This window comes from Tursiops truncatus, chromosome X (assembly GCF_011762595.2).
Source record: "Tursiops truncatus isolate mTurTru1 chromosome X, mTurTru1.mat.Y, whole genome shotgun sequence".
Taxonomy (NCBI): Eukaryota; Metazoa; Chordata; class Mammalia; order Artiodactyla; family Delphinidae; genus Tursiops; species Tursiops truncatus.
In genome coordinates this window covers 94,200,654-94,214,459 of record NC_047055.1, presented here as the reverse complement: position 1 = coordinate 94,214,459, position 13,806 = coordinate 94,200,654, and the positions used below count along the sequence as shown (strand labels likewise).

The 13,806-nt window shown below is 54.7% G+C and overlaps 1 protein-coding gene across 10 annotated transcripts in view; it reads right to left on the bottom strand.

Annotated features, from left to right (window-relative positions):
- Positions 1 to 13,806, bottom strand: part of BCOR (BCL6 corepressor) — a 116,216-nt gene that overhangs the window by 24,776 nt on the left and 77,634 nt on the right. For all 10 annotated transcript variants that reach the window (XR_004524557.2, XM_073798868.1, XM_033849985.2 and 7 more), the window contains exons 2-3: positions 1,719 to 1,844; positions 326 to 404 (exon numbers count right to left, since the gene is read on the bottom strand). Coding sequence is in view for 9 of the 10 variants with exons in the window: in XM_073798868.1 (XP_073654969.1) it covers positions 326 to 404; positions 1,719 to 1,804 (165 nt within the window). In the remaining variant the exon portion in view is untranslated. The remainder of the gene's footprint in view (positions 1 to 325; positions 405 to 1,718; positions 1,845 to 13,806) is intronic.

The following is a 13,806-nucleotide window of genomic DNA, read 5'->3' as shown; positions in this document are numbered from 1 at the left end:
TTACTGGGAAGGTAAACCCTAAGGCTACAAATTTATCCAGCTGGGAGCACTGACGTGGCACGTAGCTTATCGAAGAAAAGGCGGCACATATCCCACCAGTCGCCAGGGGACGAGGACGTAAATGGCGAGCACAGCCAAGAAATGGAGCCAGGAAGAAACTGGGTGAGGCTTCGTCCTGCAGCCTAGGCTTTCTTTCTACTCAAACCCTGCCCTGAAACACCCCGCCCCGCCCCCAAAAGGCCCTTTAATGGTATGCAAATGAATGCACGATTGATTTACAGATCACTGATACTCAGCACATCAACAGAAGCCATGAATCTCTTACCACGTTGTGATTCAAGGGATTTTCTTCCCTTAGTTCCAGTCTGGCCTTTGAAGCGTCACCATCGTTTACAGGAATTTTCCTATTTAGAAGGACACACCAACTTCATGAAAGCATTCCTCACTTAATCCATCTTTCATAGATTGCCCCAGAATGGACCAGTTTCTAATAACTCCGTTTTTCCAACTGCCCTTAAAAAAAAAAACAAAAAACAAAAAAAAAACAAACCTCCCCAATGGCCCATATTGAAAGTTGTCCCCGAATGGTGATCCAACAGGACTGGGAAAAACAACGGAAAGGCAGGGCAACAGGGATGTGAAATCACAAATGCGTCCTCGAGTTGGGTAAGGCAGAAATTCTGCACAACCACGTCACCCTCACAATTTTTTTCTCTAGAGAGGCCGGGCAGGGCAGTCCAGGCTCTGCTGTCCTAGCAGACCCTTGTAAGCTCTACCTGAGGACAGGCATGAAGTAATACAATGTCCAAAGCCAAAGTGGGGACCTCAAGGCTGGAGTCTGCAAGCTGGCTACATCAATCACTTCTGTGTTACCCGTGAGGACAGGCTTTCAAAAACTTTTCCCCAAACAAAGTTAGGTACCATGTCCTACGAATCTGGTTTCCATGGTGATAATGAAGCCATATTTGACTGCCTCTATCAAAATGACGGGGGATACACACTAATATTCTACAAATGTCAGCTGCTCCAGGGGAAGCCGCACATCTGTGCCAGGCTGCTGCGGCTGCCCTGGAACTTGTTATCAGAGAGCATCGGTAAAGAAAGTGCTTGGTGCCGACTTCCAAACCCCCAGGATAAAATCACTGACAAGCGGCAGAGAAAAGTTTCATCATTACCCGGAAGAGCAGCTTCAATTATCTACTGCTTAGCTGCCTCTACCCCGCACTCCAAAATTACTGATTAGGAAGCATAACAGAGCTGTCGGGTGACTGAAACCAGGAGCCAATGGCCTCGCTGAACAGGCGGCGGAGGACGCAGAGAAACCCTGGGCTTCAATGATGTGAAGGGTGGCTATCGCCCCATTTATTACTGAGCAAACTATTTGTTTTAAAAGCACATCGAATGCCGATCCACCTGGGCCCACACTCCTGACATTTAGAGTTAAAGCAGCATATAGACTGGGATTAATTCTCCTTCATAAATATGAAATAATAAATTAAGGACGAAAGTGCACTGAAAGGCCGCTTTAGGGGCTAATCTCTTAAAGGGCGGCAATGCTTCGCTGAGCCAGGTTGCCTGTTAGGCAGGAGATCTCCCCCCGACCCCCTACCCCCTTTGGGCCCACTCTGGCTGTGAGGACGTGAAGGGGGGGCTCTGCTCAGGAGCCCTGGGGAAGGACCCACGCTCTCCCCAGGCCTCAGCCGGACACGCGCATTTACCTGTCGTCGCTGATCCCACACATGCGGACCCTCTCGCTGTTCATCCAGCTGTGAACGTTCCCATACAGGGGGGTTGCTGAAAGCATGTCGTCTTCTTGGATGGCAGCTTTTCTTCAAGCGTCTAGTCTGTTTAAAACAAAAAGAATCCCAGAAGGTTGAATAAAAAAGGAGCCAAAGAGGGAACAAGGCACTGTATGGAGTGCCTCCTTCTAGGCACTCCATACAGAACGCACTTGGGAAGGCAGACCCTGCTCCATGTTCTACAGACGGCCAGGAGCAAAGGAACACGCCTGAGCCAGAGGTTCAAGGAGGGAGCTGGAACTTCCCTGGCAGGAGGCGCTGGGGATGCAGAGAGGGTTCAAGAACCACAGGCCACACACCATTCAAGGTACAGCACATATCACCCTTAACCTGCCCTTCTCCCTCCCCCTTTCCCAGCCTTTCGGAGAACACACTTGGATTGAAAGCAGACGGTGCCTGATTCCGGGGAGCCCCACATTGATTCTTCTTGCGGCTGAAAGGATTGGGGACGGGGGTGGGGTGTGGGATAAAAGGCACAACGGTCCGGTGTGGCGGCCCAAACGACGACTCACTTCTACGGCTGCGGTGCGTGTGACTTACAGATGGAGGGTTAAAAAGAGTCAGTGGGCTGGCGAGCCACCCCACCCGGGCCCTAGATTAGATTAAGCCCCAAACCTGGGTGGTTTGGCCTGGGAGCTGCAGAGGGAGGCGGCGGAGTAATTCGACGACGCCTGCTCGCTGGGGACCAGCAATCAGTAGCGAGTGCAGAAATCGTAGCAGCCCAGGCTGCCGGGCTGGGGCTGGGGCTGCAAGTTTCCGGCCCGCGGGGAGCAAGCAGAAGCCACCCGTTAACCGTCTACCGGGAGGAGGGGGGAGGCTGCCGAGGCGGAGGGGAGAGCCCCGCCCCCTCCTTAACTTCCCGGCCCACCAGCCCCACCCACATCACATTCTAGTTTGCTGCATGAGTGAAGGGTCAGGACAAGCTGCATTTTATTAACAGGATTATCACGGCGCGTGATTTATCCTCGTGCAGGATTTTAATTGCTCTTTGGAGGTTGAGCCGTTTCTTTTGACTGCGCTTCAGCCCCATATCCTGCTGTTAAATGCTGGGTTAATAAGTAGGGGAGCCTTTAATGCCTGGGACCGATGGCCCTAGGCAATTCCCCTGCTCGCAGACTCCCTTGTCCGGGGCGGGGTGGCGGGGGAGGGGAGGGCCCCCCCAGCCACGGCCTCTTTACACAGGGCCCAAACCTGAGTGTGAAATCACTGGTGTGCAGCTCATGGGGGGAACTTTTCTTTCTCCTCCCTCACACACCCACCCACACAGTTTCCGAAAGCCCAAATGTTCCCTAAGTCGACACATTTCCTTTGTTAGCAGGAAAAAATATGCAAATGCTTGCTTTTACACTTTAGCGCACGGAGCTGACTGCCAGGTCTGTTGGGTGGGAGCCACCGAGGACTGGGGACTCTTTTTCCGAGAGTGACTAGGGGTGGGGTCAGGGAGCACCTGGGAGACCTGAATCCCAAAGCCAGCCAAGCTATCCCTCTGCATTTCTTTGTCCTAACACAGGCTTTTGTCCACCAGCATCCCCCGTCGGCGGCCCCTATACAGAAGAGAACACCGTCTCAAGAGTCACACGGCCCGTAGTCAGAACTCAACAATGAAGCTTGAGGAGAGGCAGAGATCTCCCAGTTGTGTCCGGCCTGGTGGGATTCTAGAGAAGCTGTTTCTTTAGGAAGCATCCCTTACTTTAGACAGACTGGGGCACTTCCAGTGGCTGGCCACGGTGCCCCGAAAAGGTGGACTCAGATGGACTTGGGCATCAAGGAAGGTTCTGTGGGGGGCTCACGGGCTGTTCTTCCGTGTTTCGAACATACACATCAAGTTGGGGGCAGGCCACCACTAGTGCAGGGCCGACCAGAAGGCACATTCAACAAAGTGTCCCCTCGCTAACCCCTGCCGCCCCTTCTAACGAAAGGAAGACCAAAAGGAAGATGTCCAGGGAAGCCTCATCTAAAAGGTGGAGGAGCAACATTCCTCGGTGCAAGTGTCCTGGCCGTGGCTGCAGCGGGAGGACCACACCGTGCCACCCCCTGGCTGGGTGTCACGATGAAATTTGGACATTATACCAGAAGCCAAAGGGTCACTCCATCAAACCCTTAAGAAAAGGATGAGGGAAGAAGCGTGTGTGCCCTCGAAGCCCCAATCTTCTGGTGCCCCAGGCTTCAAAACTTACACAAGCTGCCTCTTACATGTCTCCTTTAGTTGTCACCTTGGGACAAGGACCTCTGAGCACCTGACTGAGGAAACAGAAAGGCCGCTGCCACAATCATCCTTTTGAGTCCTCTCCCCTCCCCTCAAAAAGGGCCAGGAGCCCCCTTCCCTTGAAAGGGCTTTTCTTTAGAAAGGGCGGCCTGGACTTAGCATGAGAGGGGAATGCAGTTTAGAGACACCTGGGACCACGGGGTGCTTTCAGAGTCTCTCCCCGCCCTTCCAGGTCTTGTCTGGTGGGGTTTTCAATATTAACGCCGCACAGATAAATAACACCCAGTGTCAGGATGAAGTGTTCTTACGTGCACAGGGTCAGATGGAGGGTTGAGGCCCCGAGCGTGGGCCGGTGTCATGGGAGTGGGGGCGGGGCGGGGGGCTGGCCGTGAAGAAACAAGAGGAGGAGGGGTAAGGCTCAGTATTGGATCCTGCTGGCTACACACACACACACACACACACACACACACACACACACACACACACACACACACACACACACACACTTATAATCTTTAGCTGCCCCATGAACTTTTTGTGAACTGTTTAAAAGTGGAGGTCTGTTGAACAAACAGCGGCGCCACTGCCAGCCATAATTTCATTGCAACGAGCTAAAGACTTTTAACTCTTCAGGTTCCGGGCCAAAGATGGACCTGGGTGGAAAGGGCCAAGGAGCCGGGGCCCTGCCTGGCGTGAGGCCCTTCTCCAGAGTGACGGCCCGAATCCTGGGCAGGAACACCCTCATCCTGGGCAAAGGCCATACTGCTTACACCCCACCATCACTGACGAACGGGCCCACCCCCCATCTCGCTGGGATGCAGAACTAACTAAGGGGATCTTGGGCACAAGGGACACAGAGACGGGGTCAGAGACACAGCCATGCTCACCCCGCTCCTCTTCTAGAAGCGGCTATTGAAACAGTTGGGGGGTCTTTCTTACTTTCTTCTTCTTTTTTTTTAACCTCCAAGGAAAAGTTCTTCAAAAGGGACTTCCCTGACCCTTGGCCGTGGGTCATGGTGCAGGGGGGCAAATGACGTGATTCAGATGACAGAGCGGGCGCTTTCCTGCTGTATATAAGAGGCTCATCTGCCCTTATTTCTCAACGACCCCCCCCTTTTCTTCCACAGGTGGGTGATGCTTCTGGAAGTGCCAAGATGTGTGAAGTCAGTCATGAAAAGCACTTTACAAGCACCAACCTGTTTCCAGTGGGAGCTGCTAAGCTACACCTTGGCTCTGGGTTTTAACCCTTTTTCCCAGCAGTGGAGAGAAGGGGGCAAGGATGTGGGATAGGGATGAAGAGGGAAGGTGGCCAAGAGAAGGGGTCAGCCGGGGAGACGGAGGAGCGTCTGGTTTCTGAAGAACAGACCAGGAATTGTGGTGGCTGCCCGCTGAACACCCGGTTCTGGGAGAGACCCGGCTTGCAAAACGCAGACTCGCAGCGTGGTCTCCGGCTTTCGGTCTGGCCCTAAGGGCAAGCACAGGAGAGCTTGAGTCTCCCTCGACAGACTTGGGCCGTCATCTGGTCCAGGAGCCAAGAGTTATGATTAGCATCGGAGCTTGGCCTGGACACTGGGGAGAAGAGCCTGATTGGCGGAAAGAGGTCAGAGGGACCAAGATTAGGAGCTGTCACCCCAACCTCGGCATCCCTGAGTGAGGGCACCTTGGCCCTCTGTGAAAAGACACGGGGGGCACACGGGTCCCCAGCTGCACCCACCACCGTTCTGCCGATCCCTGCCACGAAGACACCATTATGGAACGAGGAAAAGGAGGGAACGTTTGTTTTGTTTTTTTCTTTAAAGGCGACTTCCCTTGGCAGGCAACAAACAGGTTGCAAAGGAAGGAGCAGTGGCCGTGAGAGGCTGGCGTGAGTGCAGGGAGGCAGCACCAGGCCACTCCTGGCACCTCTCCTTTCTCTCCACCCCAGCTCCTCCTGGCATCGGGCCACTTTCCACTGCCTCCGCCCTTGAGGCGCTGATGGATTGGTTCAAGTCTGCACAGCACGCTTGTCAAGTGACAGCGACGGAATGGGAAGCAGCGTCACCAAACCATCCCAACTCCACTCCAATACTAACGGTGCCCCTTCCTAGGGCCTCGCTCTCTAGGCACCCCTTGCCGCATCAGGCACTTTTCCAGTTAGTGACCAAGAAGACCTGGACAGGTTTTGGGGAGCTTCCGGCTCAGAAGGCCGGGCAGACGGCAGGGCTCCCAGCCAGCATGCCATGTGCCACGGTCCTCCGTAGGCTGGGGACCTCCTCGGGGAAGGGGTGTCCCTCACTGCATGGGCATGGCTGGTTCTCTGTGGAGGGCGCGCGTGCGTCCGCGCACGCAGTCACCACAGCCTCCCAGCTCCCACTCTCATCCACGGCGTGTCTCTGGGCAGGTGGCCGGACCTCTTCAACTTTGGCCCCCTCATCTGTAAATATTTGGCACCGTGTTTTCCAGAGGATTAAACTGCACTATGGACTTGAGTTCTGCCTGGCAATAGCTGGTGCAGGCCACATCTAACCCATTAAACAGCATCTAACTCTACTAAACATACTATGTAACAAACCAACCCCAGAACGGCTACATAGTTTCTTTGCGGCAGAGGGAAGGCTGAGGCAGGGACACAGAGGGGGCCCGGGAGGGGTGACCTTCTGCAGAGTGTGTGGCTTTCATGGAAGCCCAAAGCTCATGGCGCGGGAGCCCTTCCTGGGACTGCTCCAAGCGCAGACTGAGTCACACACAGGCGCTTCTCTATTGGCGTCAAGGAAGGGAGGGATGAAGAAGTTCCTATTTTAGGACTGGGGGCCGCGAGGAGGTGGGAGATGAGAAAAAGCGGTCCAGGGTGTGCAGCGTTGGGGCAAGTCCTCCTGGGATGTTTTCCCCAGTATGTGTAGCAGTGGAGAGAGGGGAACCCCAAGGATGCCCCCAGGTCGGAGGGAGGGTCGCAGGCTTCCTGGGGTGTGGCTGAAGGAGGTCGCCGACTGGGTCCTGCAGCCGGGCATGAGTGCTGGGGGGGAGTGGGGGGTGGGAGGAGTGATCCAGCCTGCCCAGGCGCTGTCTCTTGGCACACTCCAAGTCATGGCTGTCGCCGCCTCCAGAGGCGTCCCCACTCACGACCCAAGTTTTGCATTAGTAACAGAGCTGCGGAGCAGGAGTGGGGGTGTGACGGGGTGGGGGCCGGGAAACTCACGCGGCCGGCCCTGACCTTTCGAGCTACCAGAACCTTCCCTGCCTCCTCCCAGGGCGCCAGAATAGAGCAGCGAGCCACTCGGGTCAGTCGGGAGTGAACTTGGCCCGCAGCGGCGGCGGCGGCTGCGAGTGGGGGAGGGGCGCCCCCTCCCCCGCCTCAGCCCCGAGCGCGATCGGTCGGCAACAAAGGGATTTTCTCTCCCACCACACACACCCGCGCTGCCGCAGGCTCCTCGCCCCTCCTCCGCCAGGTCCCAGCGCGGGGCCGCCCCCCCCCACGCACCCCCCCGCCCGACCTTCCAGGACCCCCGGCTCTCTCGGCCAGCTCCCGACCCCAGCTCACCCCGCCCTTGCGCTCCTCTGGGCTCCCCCTTCCCAGGCGCCTGCCGCTGAATCTCTGACAAAAAGCAACTTTGGGTGGGCGCACGGAGAACCCAGGATGTGCGGCGGCGCGCCCCAGGGGAGTGGGCACTGACTGGAGACCGCTCCGGGCCATCGTCCTGCGCTCCCTTCGGCCAGTCTGGAGTGTTCTCTCCGTGGACGCCTCCCCCACCTTCCCCGATTGAAAGATGCAAGCCAGGTGTAGCCAACTGTAAAAGGGGGCTCGGGGGCTTGGGGAGGGGGGCACCAGCAAGGATCGACCGGGAGAGCCGCTGCCAAACCGGGGCTGCCCGCCACACACCCCCTTTCCCAAAAACAGAGCCGTGTCGTCCCCCATCCCACCTCCCCGTCAGCTCTCGGACCAACCTCAGACACTTCCCCTTCCCCACCCCCCACCCCCCACCCCCGACGCCAGGCCTCGGCTTTTTGTTCCTTTCACTTTCTTTCACGGTTGTGCCACACACAACCACGTGTGTATGCAAGAGGGGGCCCCATTTGGAAGCTGGTGTCCCTCGACAGGAGGCAGCAGCCCAGGACAGGAAACCTAGGTTGAATGCAATGAATCAACCTTACTCCTCTCCTCCCCGCCAACACACCCCCTCGGGTCTGGTCCCTACAGGCTGGGTTCCCGCTTGGAGTCTACACAGCCTGGAGGCAAACCCAGAATGAACGATCCATAGACCACAACTCTAGAGGGGGTGTCACTGCACTGCAGCCTCCATCAGGGCTTTGGAGAAATAAAGTGAACTCACTGCAAACTCCTCCCCCCACAAGGAACAAGCTATACCATAAAGCTATTAACGACAGCTATCATTAGTACACACAGGAAGCACAAAGGAACTTTTTACGAATAAAAGATGCGTAAAACACAGGGTCCTGTGATCTGCACCCGGCTTCCCTGCTGATTGTGTGCAGACTGGGAGTCCTTGGAAGGCTGGGGATGAGGGTCAGGGGAGGACAGGGGCTCCCACTTTCTTTACAAGGAACAATAGGAACCCCACGTCTGTTCATCTTGGAACCCGGAACACCCCAAACAAAGCTGTGGGAAAACTGCGGTAGACGTGGGGGCCCGTGAATTTTTCTAGCCGTTCAGAGCTTAATTACTCCTCCTTGATCCGTGGGACCAGACACGACACCGCCAAGGTTAAAATGCCCCAAACAGCGCCGAGCAGATGTGAGCGAGCTGGCAGACGCGCAAATGAGGCCTGCCTCGGAGCACGATAACAAGTGACTAATACATTGCATATCGTTGAAAGAAAATTATTTTTCTCTAATTTGCATTTGCTTGGGGGGAAAAAAAAGCCAACCAGAGTCCCTCTTCACAAGCACGAGTCTAATCCTGGAAATACAGCCCGGCTGCTTTAAGAGAGCTGGAAGGAGGGAAAGACTGCCAGTGTTTTGGCGTTGCAGGCTTGTTTATCTTTCCGCCTTTCCTCCAAGGCGAAACTCGTTTTGCAAGCAACATTCCTACAGAAAATGGCACACGTCATAAAAAGAGACCAATTTATAGAACTGGCACCGAAGTTCATGTATCATTCCAGAAGCATCTCCCAGCTCCCCACTAGGGAACCCAACTAGATGTAGAAGTCCACATTATAACTCAGAGAGTAGATCTGGGGGCAGGGGTGGGGGGGGAGGTGGACCCATAATTTGCAGATATCCTGCAAGCTGTACACTCAGGGGCCAAAGTCACACAGAAGGGCAGAATATAGAATTAAGTCAGCTCTAAGTGATCCTCCGAAGCCCAGGGGCCAGGGCTGCGAAGCCTACAACCTTGAGATTGGGGGGAGTGGTTTTTACAGCCAGCTTGCCCCAGGACAGCCCAGGGGCAGGCCCATCTTCCGGACCATCCAGAGCCCGCCAGCTTGGACCGGCCCAGCGGGGTATTGCTGCCACCCACCAACTGTTCTCCCTCCCACCCTGGCGCCTCCCCACAGTGCCTGGCAGAGGACCAGGAACTCAGAGAAGGCCGGGCTGTGGGCATCTAGTTGATTAAGTCACAGAGTGGGTGGCGCTGTGGGCAGACCTCAAGACAGCACCGTTGGTCCTGCAGCTGAAAGGCAAGTGCACTCTTAAAAACTGGGAAGGCAGAGGGAGGTGGGTAATCAAAAGCCACTTGCACACCTCCCCACCCCCATTCACCCCCCTTCGGGTCCTGAACCTACACACTTGTGTTTCCAATCCAGGAAACAGGGCCGAGGGCATAGAACACAGCGGCCGCCTGTCTCTTGAACTTGTCTGAATAACAGGGCCATTTCAGAGGAAGAACAACGGCCTTCAGAGCCTCTGCAATTTCCAGAAAGCCTTCAGTTAATAATACATTCTTTCCAACAGGCTTGCTTTAGGGCGGAAAGTTATTTTCCCAAATCTTAACAACCCGGTCACAAGCCGCGGAGGCCCCAGGTCAACAGATCCCGGCCAAACCCCTCCAGACAGTTGACACTCGTGACCCCGCAGGCCTTCTCCTGCCACCTCTGCCTAACAAGTTCCCTAAACCACAACACACCAACCAGCGCGCACGTCCACCACGATCCCAGGAGCCAGAAAGATGCGTGTCGCGGGGTGCGGAGGGGGGGGGCGGGTGCCGCCGCCGCCGCCGCCGCGGGCTGTCTCGCAGCGCATCCGAGGGCTCCCGGGCCAGCAAGGGGCGGCCACCTCTGCAGCTCTCCGCGGGCCTGCATAGTGCGCGCTTTGTGTGAGCGCCGAGGAGGCACAGCGCTGCTCGTGCACCAACAGCTGTCACATTATTTGCACTCGCTGTAAACAGCCTTCACATTCCCCCCTTACCACATAGTTAAAGCCAGACTAACAATCCACAGTTAGAGATCAAACCAACAACAGCAGCATTGTGTCTGCCTTCGCACCAAGCCCAGCAGCTGGCAGGTTTCTCCGGAACAAGAGACCCCCCTCCCCCCACCCCTCCAGGCTCCAGCCAAGGCTAGCCGAGGCAGCAATGCGTGTGTCGCTGCCGATTGTCAAGGCAAGAGAACACAGCCATTTCGCGCAGAGTTCTGTGGGGTTCATCAGCTCTCTCCCAGAGTTTCCTCCTCCCAGGCCCCCTCCCCCATTTCCTCAGCTGGGAATAAAGCTTGTTCAGCCTCCCAGGGTCAGTTTCTCTGCTCAGCAAAGCGTGGGTCGGCCTGCCCCGGCCAGGCCTGGGGTCCTGCAGCCCTCTCTACCGTGTCCCAGAGGCTAGGCAGCTCGGCACTTTCTGCAGCCCAAAGCCTCACGTGCTTCGGAAAACCGTCCAACTCCCTGAATCCTTCCTGGTCGCCCCACTGATCAAAATGTCTCCTTTATGATTTTTGGTTAAGTCGAACATTTCCATAATCGTCATTATTAGCACAAATTACACGCCTAATCGGTCCTTAAATAGATTTTAATTAAATAATCATACAAGGCTCATTTTATGACTTAAGAAATGCATTAGTTTTCGTTATAAACTTTCCACCAGGATATAGAATAATGATAGCAGACAAATACTTATTCTTTGAAAAGCACCAATAACTGATGGGCAGAGTATTGGAAAAGTAGACCCTGCTTCACACCTTCTGGAATCGAAGTGGAGACTAGACAGACCACATCTGCACAACTTCCCTCCGGAGAAGGGAGAGGGGATTTCTTCCTCCAAAGCATTACTTTTGTCTTCTCTTTGGGGCCAGGAGAAAGGAACCCCAAATGTTCCTTTTCCATGCCCATCTGAAGAGATTTCTCCAGCTTAGAAGTCTCTTCTAGAGACCACTCCTCGCCACCCCCATCTGTTTTTCACCCCTCAGTCTGCTGAGAGCCGAGGTGGAAAGCAGGCAGGCTGTGCTTGTTAAATGCTGTGTAAAATGCTGTTAATAAAATAATAAATACAAAGGATGGAGGCTGCTGGTTCCATGGGTGTTTTGACTGGAAATGCCTTGGCACTTGTCATGTGTTTATGGGAGGGCAGACAACTCTAGGATTTACATAGTTTGGACATTTCTGTACTTCATTTATTCTTTCCTAAATGACGTAGGCCTAGAGCTATTTCAAGTTTGCATTTGTACAGAACTGTTAAATGCCTAAGAGTTTCTCCAATTAAACCAAGTTTTAAATCAGACCCAAGGCTGGAACGTACTCTCGGCCTCGCCCCACTCCACCCCTCTGCCTCTGTGGCTGGAGAAAACAAACAGACACTCAACAACAATCCCCTGTCCTTGCTCTCCCCACCTTCACCACCAACCCCCGGGGGGGCACCTAGGGCAAAGGTTAAGGTGTCTTCAGATTACAGGCAAGGCCCTGGCTACACACACTGGAAAGCACTGCAGTTGGGCGCATCCTGGGCACACTCGAACCTCTAAAATAGTGAGCTAAGATGGGGGGAAAACTGCTGGCCTGGTAAAACCCACTGTTCACAAAACAATGTCAGCAAAGGCTGGAAGGCATTCTTTAGAGAGGTACCAGGGACTCATGCCTACTGAAGCTCTTTCAGCACAAAGGCTTTTAGGGGAAGAAGGGAAAAGGGGGGTGGGGGGGGGAGAGAAAGGGAGGGCTCCTGTTTCAGAGCAGGCATCCCCAGAGAGTCAAGAACCAAGTGTAGCTTCAATCAAACGCTGACTTCCCCTCTGGGAGTCTAGTAGGAAACCTGATCACAGTAGCTTACTACCGGCCTGGATCCACACAGGTCTGGTTTTCTTCTCATGCTAGTAATTTTTTAAAATACATATCGATATAAAAGAAGCAATCCCTGACAGACTTTATTGAAAACCACACTGAGACCTCATAACATCCGGACTTAATCCCTATCAAACAAACCACAGCACCTCTGGCCTCTGCAGCGGGCCAGACCCTTTCACCTCATCCCACCAGGTCTCACCCCTCCAGCCGCTGCTGTTCCCTCCCCCCGAAAGAATGACGGGAGGACTTGCCAAAGAGCACCTAGATACCGGTTCTGGAATCAATTCCTAACCATATAAATGATCCCACTTAGGGGGAGGAAAAAAAAATCCCAGCCTTTTCATATGGAATCCTTTAAAGCCCAGAATGCAAATAACTGTAACAAAGGGAAAGAGGAGCCCACAGAGGCAGACCTGGAGGAACAGCCTCAGGAATACCCTTGGAGGGGAGCTTAACCTGCAGGTTGGTCCCCAGACACTGGCCTACGCAGGTCTTGTTGGGGGGGCGGGGGCGGGGGCGGGGGCGGGCATCTCAGGGGCAGCAGGGAACAGAGAAGCAACTATAGGAATCTGACCAGTCATTCAAACCAATTACTAATCCTCGGGGCCTACTATGTGCCGAGTATTCTTTGATCCTAAAAGTGGATAATTATTCCCAGTCTTACAAATGAAGAAACTTACTGAGGCTCGGAGGCCATAAATAACCTGCCCCCAAGGTCACACAGCTAGTAAAAATGGGCCACGGTCAAACTCAGTCCTGGAGTTGCGGAGAGGAGCCAATGATTGGTCAAACTGTGCCATCCGGCATCCCCAAGAAGTTTGGGAGGCTCCCTTAGCCCTTGGACTCCAATACACAGCAAAAGGATAGCACTGAACACCTATGAAATTCGGTCCACAAGGAGCCTGGACCCTAGTTTCTCCTACACCCAGAAATCTCTTGGTCCATGTGAAGTCTTTCGAAATTTCTGCCAACGTCCTACCCAATCTCCCTAGACTGGAACACCCTGGTGTGAGGCCAGGGATCCCCAAAAGGCTCCGCTTTCCCCTCCTCCAGGAGCCCAGAACAAGCAGTGGGAGGTGGGTGCTACTCTTAGGTCTCTGTAAAAAGTGCTGACACCTGGAACTAGAACAAGGCTTGCCACACTAGTTTTGCCACATAAAGCAATAAATCAAATTATCTAGACAGAGCAAAAGCCCTTTGGAAAGAGTGCCTACATCTACCTTTCCTAGGACTTTAATGAACAACCCAGGGACCAAAGTGGACTGGGGAGGCAACTGAGGGGGAAGCGGCTTGCAAGATGCTAGACCCTCCTGGACTCCTGGGGGTCCCCACAAAAAGCCAAGTCCCAAGACAAGCCGGAGGTTGGGGTGATCTCTCCTCTCCCCAACTTCTCATCCCAGCAGCGCAGGGTCGGCGCTCAACATCTCCTCCCCACCCCATGCTCAATTTCCTGGTCTGCCCCGGGCTTTCAGAAGCTTCGGGAACTATCCACACCCGATGCCACAGACGCCACAGGCTCCACGACCGAGGGCCGTCTCCAGCTCAGCTCGGTGGGAAGGGGAACGGGCAGGAGCGCCGGACACTCGGCCGCCCCTGCGGCTT